This window comes from Mesoplodon mirus, assembly GCF_964341445.2.
Source record: "Mesoplodon mirus genome assembly, chromosome: 18".
NCBI classification, from domain to species: domain Eukaryota; kingdom Metazoa; phylum Chordata; class Mammalia; order Artiodactyla; family Ziphiidae; genus Mesoplodon; species Mesoplodon mirus.
The window spans coordinates 59,423,749-59,439,380 of NC_138994.1; the positions used below are offsets into that span (position 1 = coordinate 59,423,749).

General features: G+C 41.4%; 1 protein-coding gene across 1 annotated transcript in view; it reads left to right on the forward strand.

Annotated features, from left to right (window-relative positions):
- Positions 1-15,632, forward strand: part of ACACA (acetyl-CoA carboxylase alpha) — a 229,624-nt gene that overhangs the window by 71,265 nt on the left and 142,727 nt on the right. The window contains 9 exon segments of the mRNA XM_082604563.1: positions 2,854-3,024; positions 4,004-4,165; positions 5,036-5,199; positions 8,748-8,898; positions 10,095-10,198; positions 11,974-12,055; positions 12,747-12,892; positions 14,846-14,996; positions 15,172-15,306. Of these exon segments, the coding sequence (XP_082460689.1) occupies positions 2,854-3,024; positions 4,004-4,165; positions 5,036-5,199; positions 8,748-8,898; positions 10,095-10,198; positions 11,974-12,055; positions 12,747-12,892; positions 14,846-14,996; positions 15,172-15,306 (1,266 nt within the window).

Below are 15,632 nucleotides of genomic sequence, written 5' to 3' on the forward strand. Positions count from 1 at the left end.
AGCTGGTGCCAGGGACCCCGGTTTACTGCTTTGCTATTACTAGGAAGGGAGTCAGCAAACTACAACTAGCAGCCAAATCCAACCTGCCACCTGTTTTTGTAAATAAGAATTTTTTTAAAAAATATTTATTTATTTATTTATTTTACTTTTGGCTGCGTTGGGTCTTCATTGCTGTGCGTGGGCTTTCTCTAGTTGTGTCGAGTGGGGGCTGCTCTTCGTTGTTGTGCGTGGTCTTCTCATTGCAATGGCCTCTCCTGTTGTGGAGCATGGGCTCTAGGTGCTTGGGCTTCAGTAGTTGCAGCACGTGGGCTCAGTAGTTGTGGCTTGTAGGCTCTAGAGCACAGGCTCAGTAGTTGTGGCGCTTGGGCTCAGTTGCTCCGCGGCATGTGGGATCTTCCTGGACCAGGGATCGAACCCATGTCCCCAGCACTGGCAGGCAGATTCTCAACAACTGCTCCACCAGGGGAGTCCCTGTAAATAAAATTTTATTGGAACACGGCATGCTAATTTATTTATGTATTATCTATGGCTGCCTTATCACTGCAGTGACAAAGTTGAGTAGTTGTGACAGAGATTGTATGGCCCACAGAGCTGAAAATAATTATTACCTGGCCCTTACTGAAAAAGTTTGCCAACCCTTGTCCTAGGGTATCATTACCTTATGATTAAAGCTAGCTCGCAAGAATATGTTCACACTGTAGCCTGTGGGAGGGGGAAAGAGAGGACTTGGAAGGCAAGCATATAAAAATATGAGCCAGAAGTCACACATATTACTTCTGTTCACGTTTCACTGGACAAAATTCAGTTACACAATCACACCTAGCTGCAAGGGATGTTAGGAATTGTAGTCACTAGCTGGGTGGCCATATGCTCAGCTGAAATTCAGGAGATTCTATTACTAAATGGATGATGCAATGAAAAATTACTGGAGGGCATTTAACAATCTGTGTCTGCTCCTCTGGCTACCCATTATCCTTTCACACCCTTTTTGTCACTCTTGGAACATTCTTAGCCTTTCCCCAAAGAAGACAGCCCAAAGTCCCACCTAGTTACTATATTCAGCCCAAAGTCCAACTCTCTAGGTAATGTACAGTCCTCTCTGTTATATGTACATGTGGCTTTGTATAGGCCAGTGACCTAGAATACAAGTTATTTGTGATTCCTCCTTTCGCCATATACAGTGGTGGCGTAGGAACGGGATAACTCCCATTTGGAAAAAAGAAGAATGAAAAATAGGCAATAATCACTGATCCATAGCAGTTATCAAATTCTTCTAGGTAGGAATCGTGGTGATTTCCTGTCATGTGGTGGAGTAATACCTCAGTTAGCCCTCTGGCTGCCCCTGGTTCTGCTCTCTGGAAGTAAATTCTTTGCCCGTCATCCCTCAAGGCACCATTGAGGCCTTTTTCTCTGGGAAGTTCTTCCTTGTTCACGGTCCTCTATGACTGAGCTTTGGAGACCATGCTTTCTTTGGCAGAGCTTTCACCGCTCACTTCCTGCTGGTGCAGGGTTGGGGCCACAAAGATGACTGTGATTATCAATCATGGGTTTTGAAAGCCAGATTTGTGGTTTGTTTAGAAATACAATTCCTTCAAAACTTAGTAAGTTTCTGGACTCTTTGCTTCTATTCAGCTTCAGGTAGGAGTAACCACACTCAAGATTTCTGGACATAGTAACTTTTCCTCTTTATTTACTTCCTTCTGTGTTCAGCCCTCTTTCTCTCCTCAATTCAGTACTGACTACCTTGGGGCCAGCTGATACTAAAGCAGCCCCCTTGACTTGATCTTTGGCACTGGGTTGCTTCAGGGTGAGAATCTAATCTTCTGGTTTGGGGATACAAAGACATTTGTTTTTTTTCACATTCTGACTTTTTCTAACCACTTTTCTTAGGGCTTAGTTGGTGTTTTGTCCGCATTCCAAGTTATTGTAGGAGACAGTTTCCCAAATGTTTTCTTATGCCTAACAAGGAGGCCACCAGTTTTCCGGTCTGCAGTATCTGTTTCCTTGAGAGCTGCTACCCTGTTGTTAAGTCAGCATCACATGCTTTAATTTTTTTAAATATCAGCATCCTACCTGAATTTAATAGTTTCTATATTGATTAGGGTACAGGTTAAGCTATTGTAATAAAGAGATCCAAAAAAATACAACCATGCAATAGAATAGAAGTTTATTTTTCCTTCCAATCATAATCTGAGGTGATCTCTCCAGGACCAGTGGGACCATTCTGCTCCATGAGACCATCTTGGGATTCAGGTTCTTTCTGTTTTGTTTTGTCATTCTTAGTATGTTCTCATCTGCATGGTGAAACGGGCTTGCACTGTCATGACCATGTTCTAGTCCATAGAAGGGGAAAAGCCAGGAATAGAGGACAAGCAATTCCTTTTCAAAACATGATTCAGGGATTATGCATATCCCTCACCAATGCTGACGTTGCACTGGTTAAAACTTAGTCACTTGCTTTAAGAGAGGGTAGAAAATCTAGTCTCTAGCTGGACAGCCATGTTTCTAGGAAGAATTTCTCATATTCTAGGAAGAATACTAGAAATACTAGGAACAAGGGTACAATGAAGAATCTCCCATGGTGTTTTATTTTGCTTGTGTGTGCTTATGCCTAACAGGGTGGGGTTGCCTATGACCCCAAGTGAAAACCACTGTCTTCACCCACCTTTGAGCTGAGTTTGTCTTCCCTGTGCAGGAATCTTGTGTAATAATCAGAGAGGGTGAAATTCACTCTCACATGGCTAAAAGCCTTTATAAACACTGGCTCTCTGAGAGGGAGAAGCTATAGATAAGTAGTAGCCCATCAGCTGGACAAGGTGACATACTTATGTTGCCTTATCTTTCTTCTTTGAGTGTGCGGTGAAACTTGCCAAAATGGTTGGTTATGTGAGTGCTGGGACTGTGGAATACCTCTACAGCCAGGATGGCAGCTTCTACTTTCTGGAACTGAACCCTCGGCTACAGGTGGAGCACCCTTGTACAGAGATGGTGGCCGATGTCAACCTCCCTGCGGCACAGCTCCAGGTGAGTCACCCTGCTCTTGATCAGAGAGTTGCTTACAGAAGTTTGGAATGTCAGAGATGCCTGCAAAACTGGTTCAACCAGCGTCTGATAAGAGAAGACGTCTCATCTCTTGCACTCTATGGCTTGGGATGTGTGGGTTGGTTTTCCTGATACGGTACAAGTCTAGGAATATTATTATTTTTTAGCCAGACACATCTGATATAAAATGTCCTATATCAGAAAGAAACTTCACCAGTAATACACTTTACTCAGTTGTTTAAATTATAGGAAAAACCTTACAGACATTGTCATTGTCCTCTCCTCCTTTCTCCTAGTGTTCTAAGTTGAAGCAGTTCCACCTAAGAGTGGTGGCTGAGGTTATTCATGGCAAGAGCGTGGCAGCACACATTTATTTTTATAATGTTTAAAGTGCTGGCTGTCGGTATTATGTTCTCCATTCAGCCCAGGAAACAAATGTTATGGGAAGCAGAGTAATAGTTCATGATGAAGTTTGATATTATTTGTAAATAACATATTCTTTGCCCACATTGGGAACCCCTTCTGGTCCCCAGGGGTCCCTATTAAGGAACCCAGTAAATAAAGATTTATATACTTTCTCCAGTGGTTTGTGGCGATAATTATGAACTAATCATGACGTAGTTAGGACTTTTTTAGCTGTCTGAACGTGGAGAGGCACTGACACTGACTCTTCCCTTGGACATGTTCATTCTGATCCCTTGATGGGGAAATGACAATTAGAGGGAAGCTCATGTCTACCGCATTAGGGATTTGGGGACTTCTTAAGGAGTGGGGAGTATTTAATAACTTACGTGTGTTTTGTTTCAAATAACTTAGAGTCACCTATTCAATGATGTAGGATGCAGGCTATAAAAATAGGGTGTTTGAGGTGGTGGCTACTGAAATGAGAAATCTGATAGCTTCCACATTTTAAGGCAAGTAACTGTGAAAAATGAGTGATGTGTGTTTTATTACCTTTCAGATTGCCATGGGGATCCCTTTGTACAGAATCAAGGATATCCGTATGATGTATGGGGTATCTCCCTGGGGTGATGCTCCCATTGATTTTGAAAATTCTGCTCATGTTCCTTGCCCAAGGGGCCATGTTATTGCTGCTCGGATCACTAGTGAAAATCCAGATGAGGTAACCCATCACTTAAAAGGTTTACACTTTTTTTTTCCCTGTGAACTTTAATATTAAGATGCTATCTGAGGGCATATCTGAAATATCTTGGGACTTCCTCTGGAGAAGGAAATTCATAGAGGCTTCATCAGAGCAGACAAATAAGTAATCACTGTTCCATTGGTCATTTAGACCTATTTAGTCACTGTAGAGTCCTCAGTGGGTCCGTAGCACTGGACATTGGCTCGCAAGCCTTTATGATTTTTGTGTATCATTTCTGCTTTTGTGTGTGTGTGATTACACAGAACCTGAACAATGAGTATATGAACGTTCTCTTCCTTGAAAATATAATATCATCTCATATTCTTCATTCTCTAACAAGGTTTTGTTTTGTTTTGTTTTTGATTTTAAAATTTTATTGCGGGCTTCCCTGGTGGCGCAGTGGTTGAGAGTCCGCCTGCAGATGCAGGGGACGCGGGTTCGTGCCCCGGTCTGGGAGGATCCCACATGCCGCGGAGCGGCTGGGCCCGTGAGCCATGGCCACTGAGCCTGCACGTCCAGAGCCTGTGCTCTGCAACGGGAGAGGCCACAGCAGTGAGAGGCCCGCGTACACCAAAAAAAAAAAAAAAAAAAAAAATTTATTGCATGTAGTTAATTTACAATATTACATTATTTTCAGGTGTACAACATAGTGATTTGGTATACTCCATTTTAAGTTATTATAAAGTACTGACTGTAGTCCCTGTGCTGTACAATACTCCTGTAGTTTGTTTATTTTATATATAGTGGTTTGTACTTCTTAATCCTCTACCCCTATATTTCCTTTCCTTCCTTCCCTCTCCCTCTTGTTAATCACTTGTTTGTTCTCTATATCTGTGAATCTTCTAACAGGGTTTTAAGCCCAGCTCAGGAACAGTTCAGGAACTGAATTTCCGCAGCAATAAGAACGTTTGGGGCTATTTCAGTGTTGCTGCTGCAGGGGGACTTCATGAATTTGCTGATTCTCAGTTCGGTCACTGCTTTTCCTGGGGAGAAAACCGAGAGGAAGCAATTTCGTGAGTATAATAGCATTTGATTGCATTTCAGAGAATAAACTTGTGCTAATCTTCAGTGAAGGTGTGAGCATGGGAATGGGAATCATGTATTGCTATAAAAGTACTAATATGAATAACCTTCTTGAAGAAATATATCTTTGACTGTACTTACATTCATGTTGTGTTAAATTTATTCAGTGTTTGGCAAATGTTTTTCTGTCTGTTGCCCTGAGCCTTTTCAAGTATTTTTGCTTTCAATGTTTTTAATAAACTTATAAAATTGATTTCTTTAAAGATATCATATTTTTCTATAGAAATGGTGTTGTTATTTGGGGGTGGAGGTAGATTCTTGTCCAATAACTTGACATATGTCAGAGATAAGACCTGTTATTTGTCATCAAAATAAAGGTATAGCTGTAAATGTCCCGTAGCCATTTAAAATAATAAAATGAAACTGCTTATTACATGAAAAGGGCATAAGGGGACTGTCCACATTGCTTATATGAGAGACCTCAGTGAGCTATGAAATATACACATAGCGTATAATATAACTGGTATAAGTATTAGTTAATATTCTATTGAGTGTAAACATTAAATATTTAATAGCAGTTTTGCTTGCCTGAAAAGTAGGGCTCTGGGAGGTAATTTTGACAGGTTAGATATTTTAGAAGATCTATCCAAAATTGATCTAGTTCTATTTTTTAATTGTCTATTTACTTGAACCAAGCATTTAATACTATTCCTTTGACCTTTAAACTGCACACATAGATTGTGTAATCATTAAGTACTTATTAATAATGTTGGTTTTTAATAATGTTTTTAGAAGTTGGGAAATCTCAGTTTTTCTCTATTTTGTCCTCTACAACTCTTCCCACTTATTCAAAGCTATAAGTGGAGTTTTCAGAATTAAAGCAATGCTACCAGAAAAACCATCTGGTATAAAAGTTGCCTTTTTTTTTCTTTCACAGTCCTATCCTGCTTTGCCAAAGTGAAGAAGGTTTACACTAGAGCTTGCAAATTGGTGGCTTTCCGACTAGTCACAGCCACAGATGTGTTTTGATTGTCTTGTAGAGTGTTAGTTTTTTTAAATCACCAATATTTAAAAATTGGGAGGTTGAAATAAATACATGGATTTCTGTCTTCTCTTAAAAAAATGGGATGATGGTTGGTTTTATATTCCACTTGGCAAAAGTTAACTGAAGCTTTGTGTGACTGCTTCTTTTAGAAGAAACACGAACTCTCTAGTTCACACAGCTCCCATCCAGTCTGCCTCACTCATTTACATCCCCAGAGTGGCCGCTATTGGTATTTAGGTTTCCAGTCCTGATTGGCACACCACTGAGCATTCTCTACAGGACATGTCTTATGACCTGCTCCAAAAGCCTTGCTCCTTACTTCCTGACCTGCTCTGTACATTTCTCTACAGTGTAAAGCTACCAGGTTAATGTTTAGCATATGAAAATTATGGTCTCTACAATAAGCTTGCCCTTTTTTTTGGCTGCGCTTTGTGACACGCGGGATCTTAGTTCCCTGACCAGGGATCGAACCCACACCCCCCTGTAGTGGAATCGCAGAGTCTTAACCACTAGACAGCCAGGGAAGTCCCTAAACTTGCTTCTTAACACCATGCTAAAGTTCATTCTTCAGCTCAGAGTTTGTTTCTTCTTTCTTCATTATATTAGGTCTATATTCTTCTGCTTGGTGTTCATATTCTTCTCCAGAAAAGCCCCAACCCATATTTCCCGCAGACGGTAATCTAAATACCATGAGAACAAGACTGTGTCTGTCTTGTGGCTGCTGTGTCCCCTGAACATAGTAAGCATTCAGTAGATGTTTGTTGAATGAATGGACTTGCCCCTCATTCCTGTCCTCATACCCTCTGCTTCAGTCATAACATTCCCTGAACACAACCCCTAATTTATTTCCTTTTTCCCTTTGTTCTTGCTACTCCCTCTGTCCATCCATTCATTCACTCCATTCAACAAATATTTACTGAATATCTAATGGCTCTGACAATATAATGAGGATCAAGATAGGGTCTGTGCCCTCATGGAACTTTATGATCCAGAGTAAGAGAGGCAGATAAGCAATTGGACACAATGTAGGAAGTGCTATCTCTGATAGTGGGATTACATAAGGGTGTTACAGGAGCGTAGAGCTGAGTCAGCTAACTCAGTCCAGAAAGGGTCAGGGAAGGTTTCGCAAAAGGAAGTGACATCTAGATTGATATCTGAAATATGTATAGGAATAAGCCAGGCTGTGATAGGGCATAGAGAGGAGGGTGGAGGTGGGAAACAGAATAATGCTCTAGGCTGAGAACTCCTGGACCACTTGGAAGAATATTTCTGTCACAGTCATAATCCCAGCTTACCTTTTATCCCATTTCAGATCCCACTTTCTTTTTCTTTTTTTTAATTGAAGAATAGTTGATTTACAATATTGTATTAGTTCAGGTGTACAGCAAAGTGATTCTGTTATATATATGTGTTTTTTTCAGATTATTTTCCATTATAGGTAATTATAAGATATTGAATATAGTTCCCCATGCTATTCAGTAAAAACATGTTGCTTATCTATTTTATGTATAGTAGTTTTTATCACTTAATCTTATGTTCCTAATTTATCCCTTCCCCCTCCCTTTCCCCTTATGGTAACCATAAGTTTGTTTTCTATGTCAGATCTCACATTCTTTATGAAACCATAGGGAGGTGGATTTTCTCCCCTCTTAGAACCGCTCCACACTTCGCTTATATCTCTCTACTGGTATTTATGATATTATGTCATATATTTTTTAAGTGATTATTGTCTCCACATTCTCTGTCCCTTACGAGTCTAGTATGTGTCTTGAGTCTGTGAGATGCATAATAAATATTTGTTGAAGTAGGGATCTGCCCTGTTCAGCATAACACTGGGCAGAAATATACAGGGAAAAACCCCATGGTATTTGAAATTTTGTTAAAGTTAGATCATTTAACACTTAATTGGAAAGTAATCAAAGTAATGAGCAAGTCATTCCACAGATTGCTAAAATGCAGCTTAAAAAAAACACCACTCTTACATTCAGTGTCAGGATAATACCTGACTTTCCCCAGCCAGTTACCTCCATTGTATGGAAACCTTTAAATTAAGGTAGTAGTGTTTGTAAAAGTTCACTGAACAGTATACTTAAGTATATTTTATTAAATGTAAACTTTACCTAAATAAAAAAGGTGTAAGGAGGGGAGAATTATGCCCTAATTCTCGTTAGCCAGCAATAAATGAATGGAATGATGGGAACAGTGAAAACTGGGTGGTTTGCAGATAATTTGTTCTGTGTTCCGTATAATGAAATGTATGTGATCTGCCGATGCTCTTATGGTAATATTAGTCAGACTCGTAAGTTTGCTGACTTCTTGAAAATTCTATCTGGAATGAGCACATATATATCTGCACCCTCATTTGTTCTTGGAACTGTCTGTCTCTCTCCCCTGCCTCCTGAAACTCTAAAGGAATGAAACAATTCTTGAAAATGATTGAAAAACACTAAAACATTTGTTGCTGAAACAGATCTGCTTCTATCCTTCTCCCAGAAACATGGTGGTGGCTTTGAAGGAACTGTCTATCCGGGGCGACTTTCGAACTACAGTCGAATACCTGATCAAATTGTTGGAGACTGAAAGCTTTCAGATGAATAGAATTGACACTGGCTGGCTGGACAGACTGATAGCAGAAAAAGTACAGGTGTGTATTTCTCCACTTACCCAAACAGCTTCTGGGATTGGGTTTTTATAGGCTTGTGGTGTGATCAGTCCATGCCGCTAGATAAAATTTATTTGATTCTAATCTGAATCGTTCTTGGTCTATGTGGAAAAATCTAGGAGTCAGTGTGATTTCAGCACTGTAAGAGTTCTTGTGCCTGTGTTACACAGTCACTTTATAGGTTGTAGTATTACTTCCAAGGGTATATTTGAAGAGAGGCACGCAGGGATTGAAATACTTTCTCTTTCTTCACTTGATGTTAAGTCTGGTTCAGTTACCAACTTTTACATCTATCTACCAAGCACTGATGAGAGGGGCCTCATTTTAATCAACAGAAGTTACCCTTTGTTCCTGAATTGCTGGGCTAATATAAATTACTCAAGATTTTGTATAAAATTGTTAGATTCATGTAAATTAGTTGGAGGTCCAAATTTTGGTTATGCACCATTTTTCTTTGAGATTATCAGTAGCCAAATCTTTGTACCTTTTGAAGTTTATTTGTGACAAAAGCTTGTTTTTGAGCTACTCTTCGATTGGCTCAGTGGAAATCTTAGGGAGGGTGGAGGGAAAGGTGTTTTTCATCTCTATTCAAATAAGACCTCTATTCAGATTCTAAAAATAAAAGGGTTTTTGTCTCAAAAATCAGTTGGGGGCTTCCCTGGTAGCACAGTGGTTAAGAATCCGCCTGCCTATGCAGGGGGACACGGGTTCGAGCCCTGATCCAGGAAGATCCCACATGCCGCGGAGCAACTAAGCCCATGTGCCACAACTACTGAGCCTGCGCTCTAGGGCCCATAAGCCACAACTACTGAGCCCGCATACTGCAACTACTGAAGCCTGCACGCCTAGAGCCCGTGCTCTGAAACAAGAGAAGCCACCACAATGAGAAGCCCGCGCACCACAATGAAGAGTAGCCCCTGCTCACCTCAACTAGAGAAAGCCCACGTGCAGCAACGAAGACCCAATGCAGCCAAAAATCAATAAATAAAATAAATAAAAATTTAAAAAAATACTTTTAAAAAAAGAGTAAATGTTAAAAAAAAAATCAGTTGGACAATAAGGATGGAGACTCTCAATGGTAGCTGATTCTTCACAGCACATTTGAGCCTGATTTAAATTGAGGGGCCATGGTGCCAAGTGACCCTGCTTTTGATCTGCCCTCTTTTCCTTCTTTTCAGGCAGAGCGACCTGACACCATGTTGGGAGTTGTGTGTGGGGCTCTCCACGTGGCAGATGTGAGCCTGCGGAATAGCATCTCCAACTTCCTTCACTCCTTAGAGAGGTAGGCTTTGCTTCTCATAGTCTGTGCAAGCTAACCAGTGGTCCTGAGTGCAGGACTGAGGCCCATTTATTCTTCTCTCTGTTCCTGGCAGCTTGTGAGTGCTACTTGTTATTCACTGACCATGGAGGCAGGGGAGAGAAGGGATGTAGGAGTTTATGGCAAATGATTTTGGGGTTCTAAGGGCAGATTCTAGAAATTGGTTTATACCACAGTTAGAATAGGTTGCTTTTTAAAAACTGGAGTCCAGCTGAAGCAAACATTCTGTTCTGTACAAGCATCACATTTCTCCAAGCCCTGGTGATGAAAATCTGGTGTTTTACTCTAGCAAGGAACCCTGAATATTTCATATATGACCTGCAAAATTTCAGGAATTAATAATTGAGGCTGATATTCAAGATGACCTCATGAGTCTTTCAAGTATGTGTGGGGCTAAACTCATTTCCAACACTGGTTCTAAAGACTGAGCTCTGCCTTTGAGTCCCTGGAGGAATTGTCCACAAGGCTAATCATTTTATAGCACTTTAATCACAGGCACTTTAATTCTTTCTGTGTTGTTAGACTTACATCAGCTCCATTTTGAGGTGTCTGAAAGGAAGAAAAGAAACAAAATTTTAAAAATTGAACTGAGATTTCAGTTGTTCAAGTCTTACCATGAAAATCTTTCACTATGTTACACTTATGCACTAAAACCTTCATCAGCTCACATTTCCCTTCTGTATCAGATCTAAATCCCTCAGAGTGACTTCCAACTCCCTATATACTATGGAGCCTTTTTACCACTCGAGCCATACTTATTTCTATTCTTTAACATGCAATCTCTAACCTAGGTAAATGGTTTCCCTACTGGTGTACAGATATGTCACACGTAATCTCTCCTCTACGAGCTCCCCTTACCTTTTTAACGTTACTTTAAATTTATTTTTAAAACTTGTGTTTTGAAATAATTTCAGACTTACAGAAGAATTGCGTGAATAATACAAACAACTTCTATGTATTCTTTGTCCAGATTCACCCATTATTAACAACTTGCCTCACTTGCATTTTTACTCCCTCCTTTAATTATCATCAAAGTCTTTCTTGATAGTGTTTCTTTCCTTCCTTGGCAATGTCCTTCCCTTTCCCCTACACCCAGCCGTGGCCTACTGCCTTTTTTTTTTAAGACCCCAAATAAAATTCAGTTGATAGGGGTAGATGAGGGTTGATTGCACTGGAGCTTTTCTCTTTTTTTAAGTTTTAATTTTATTTTTTTTTAAGAACAGGTAATATATTCACATGGTTTAAAATTCAAAAGGCACAAAAAGGTATGTAGTGAAAGGTCTCCTTCTTACCTCTGTTCCCTGGCCACCCAGTTTCCTTCCCTGTAGTCAACCCACATTACCAGTTTTTGTCTGTAATCTTTCAGACATATGGTAAGTTATATAAGCATATATATGTAATATTTGTTTCTTCCTACCACCTATTTTTTTTAAACACAAGTGGTAGCATACTCTGAAGCTATCCTACACAATTTCACTTGCTTTTTTCATTTAACAGTGTATTTTAGAGAGTATTTCATATTAGTGCATAAAGAGCTTCATCTTTCTTTTTTAATGGCTGCATAATATTCCATTATATGGCTTTTTGGTCATTTATATATCAGTCCCTTACTGATGATGGTCCTTTAGGTTGTTTTCAGTCTTAATATTCCAGGAAATGCTATAACTGATAACCTTTGAGATTCCCTTGTAAACTTTTAGAACTTTCTGGAAGTGTCTCTCACATTGTTGTTCTTTCAGGGGTCAAGTCCTTTCTGCTCATACACTTCTGAATACAGTAGATGTTGAACTTATCTATGAGGGTGTCAAGTATGTACTGAAGGTATGCTGAACCCCACTGAAGCCAACGTTGTACTTTTTGCCTCTCTCTTTGTCAACTTGCTTCCTTTAGGTCAAGAGATGGGGTGAGGGCTTCCCTGGTGGCACAGTGGTTGAGGGTCCACCTGCCGATGCAGGGGACACGGGTTCATGCCCCGGTCTGGGAAGATTCCACATGCCGTGGAGCGGCTAGGCCCCTGAGCCATGGCCACTGAACCTGCACATCCGGAGCCTGTGCTCCGCAACGGGAGAGGCCACAACAGTGAGAGGACCGCGTACCACAAAAAAAAAAAAAAAAAAAAAAAAAAAGAGGTGGGGTGAAAGTCTGGTTTACTGCAGGGCTGGGTGTTAGTGAAATTATACTCATCATTAGTGTCAGTACCCTTGTGTCAAAGCAGTATTTTATGATTCCCTGAAAATGTTTTAGCTGTTGCTTAATTTCACATATGCAGCCAAGAGATAAAGGAGACAGAGAGCAACCAGAGCAGGGAGATGCATCTAAGGTCCCCCCTCTTTGTTTGCAGCAAGGCTGAGCCATGCCCACAGACACTAGTGTTCAGAACACCAGTGCCATGAATTTCCTTCCTCTCTGGCAGAGCTTTCTTACCTAGATCTCTAAGATACCGAAATTTTGTCTGGGACTCCCCCTGGAAGGGACACACTGACTTGTCTCTTTGGGTTCTCATTTCCTACAGGTGACTCGACAGTCCCCTAACTCCTACGTGGTGATCATGAATGGCTCGTGTGTGGAAGTAGATGTGCATCGGCTGAGTGATGGAGGACTGCTCTTGTCCTATGATGGCAGCAGTTATACCACGTACATGAAGGAGGAGGTGGATAGGTGAGTGGCTGTTTAAGGTCCATTTGCTGGTCATTGTATCAATCTTGTCTCTCAGTAGTCACTAACTCTTGGGATTTTTCAAGGTCTTTTTGTGGATTCTATACTAATTAAAAAAAATAGTACATGCACTTAACAAAAATTTCAAGAGTATTAAGAAGTATTTATAATTAAAAACATTGTCTCTGGGCTTCCCTGGTGGCGCAGTGGTTAAGAATTCGCCTGCCAATGCAGGGGACACAGGTTCGAGCCCTGGATCTGGAAGATCCCACATGCTGCGGAACAACTAAGCCCGTGTGCCACAACTACTAAGCCTGTGCTCTAGAGCCTGCGAGCCACAACTACCAAAGCCCGCATGCCACAACTACTGAAGCCCCGGCAATGAGAAGACCACGCACAACACGAAGAGCAGCTCCCACTCGCCGCAACTAGAGGAAGCCCGCGCTCAGCAACGAAGACCCAACGCAGCCATAAATAAATAAATAAATGAATGAACGAAGGAACAAATTTAAAAAAATTGTCTCTCTGCCACTCCTGTGTGGGCAGACCATGAAAAATAAATTCCCTTTTTTATATGCTACCGCTGTTAACAGTCTCATATGTTTTTGCAGTAATTTTGTACGTATATACAAGTTACATATATGTACATACTGTTTTTCTTTTAAATATATTCACAAATAAAAATAACATTTAGTTCTGTACCTTATTTTTTCCTTTAACATTTTTGATACTGTTCAACACCAATCATGCAGTGTGGCTGTGGTAATTAACTGAATTAACACATGGAAAGGTTGTAGAACATTGTCTGTGATATAGTAAGAGTCCAAAAAATGGTAGCTATTACATCAGCATCACCTTCATTTTCTTTTGTCCTTGATGGAAGTACCTATTTTTAATGGTTGTATATTATTCCATTATATGTATGTATCATAATTTATTTAATCTGACCCTTATTGAAGGAAATTTGGGTTATTTGGCATTGTAAACAAAGATGCAAGGGACTTCCCTGGTGGCGCAGTGGTTAAGACTCTGCGCCCCCAATGCAGGGGGCCCGGGTTGGATCCCTGGTCAGGGAACTAGATCCCACGTGCATGCCGCAACTGAGGAGCCCACCTGCCACAACTAAGGAGCCAGCGAGCCGCAACTATAGGAGCCTGTGAGCTGCAACTAAGACCCAGTGCAACCAAATTAATTAATTAATTAATTAATTTAAAAAAAGGATCCAATAAATGCTGTGTATGTGTGTGTGTGTGTGTGTGTGTGTAGAATGAAGTTTTCGGGTTTTCTTTTTTTTTTTTTTTCTATTTATTTTTTTTTTATTCTTGGCTGCACTGGGTCCTCGCTGCTACACACGGGCTTTCTCTAGTTGCGGCGAGCAGGGACCACTCTTCGTTGCAGTGCGTGGGTTTCTCATTGCGGTGGCTTCTTCTGTTGTGGAGCACGGGCTCCAGGCGCACGGGCTTCAGTAGTTGTGGCTCGTGGGCTCAGTAGTTGTGGCTCGCAGGCTCCAGGGCACAGGCTCAGCAGTTCTGGCGCACGGGCCTAGCCGCTCCTCAGCATGTGGGATCTTCCTGGACCAGGGCTCAAACCGGTGTCCCCTGCATGGCAGGCGAATTCCTAACCACTGCGCCACCAGGGAAGCCCTCAGGTTTTCTTTTTTGGGTTTTTTTTTTGCGGTATGTGGGCCTCTCACTGTTGTGTCCTCTCCCGTTGCGGAGCACAGGCTCCAGACGCGCAGGCTCAGCGGCCATGGCTCACGGGCCTAGCCGCTCCGTGGCATGTGGGATCTTCTCGGACCGGGGCATGAACCCGCGTCCCCTGCATCGGCAGGCAGACTCTCAACCACTGCGCCACCAGGGAAGCCCCAGGTTTTTTTTTAAGATTGACATTATCCTACCATTATCTTTTACAATTTGAGGTGCTTTATTGACTTGCATACTCCCACTTATCTCCTAGGTATCGCATCACGATTGGCAACAAAACCTGTGTGTTTGAGAAGGAAAATGACCCTTCAGTGATGCGCTCACCTTCTGCTGGAAAGTTAATCCAGTACATTGTGGAGGATGGAGGCCATGTGTTCGCTGGCCAGTGCTATGCTGAGATCGAGGTCAGGGTGGTGATTGGGCTTCCGGGCCATGGGAGGGAAGGTGGGACAAGAGTTGGCTGGGATTGACTAGGCCTCAAGAGTAACAGAAAGGAAATAGAAAATAGAAAGGGGAAGTATCAGTGGCTGTCATTAATCCCTAAAGCTAAGTCCTAAGAGATTTTATTTTTCACTGTAGGTCATGAAGATGGTAATGACCTTAACAGCTGCAGAGTCTGGCTGTATCCATTATGTCAAGCGGCCTGGAGCAGCTCTTGACCCAGGCTGTGTAATAGCCAAAATGCAGCTGGACAACCCCAGCAAGGTCCAGCAGGTGAGTAGGGAGATACTTTTAATATTGCTCTCCAAGAGCTGATTACATGGTAACAGTAGTTTGGAAAGGCAAGTGATTTCACTCCTTGGTTTTCCAGTTTTTCCTTAAGTTTTTTAGCCCGATCTTATGGCTTGTATGTGTGCCTTTGGTATTATGGAACTAGAATTTGTAAGAGTTACTATGATACTAAGATTCCGTGATCTTCCTTATGATGCTTCCTCCGTTGCCTTCTCTCTTTGTAGCTGGGTATGGTGAAGAGGAGTCTTGATTTTGCATGATGAATCTAAGTTGCAGTGGTGTGTTTGTACCCTGAATAGAAGGTAGTG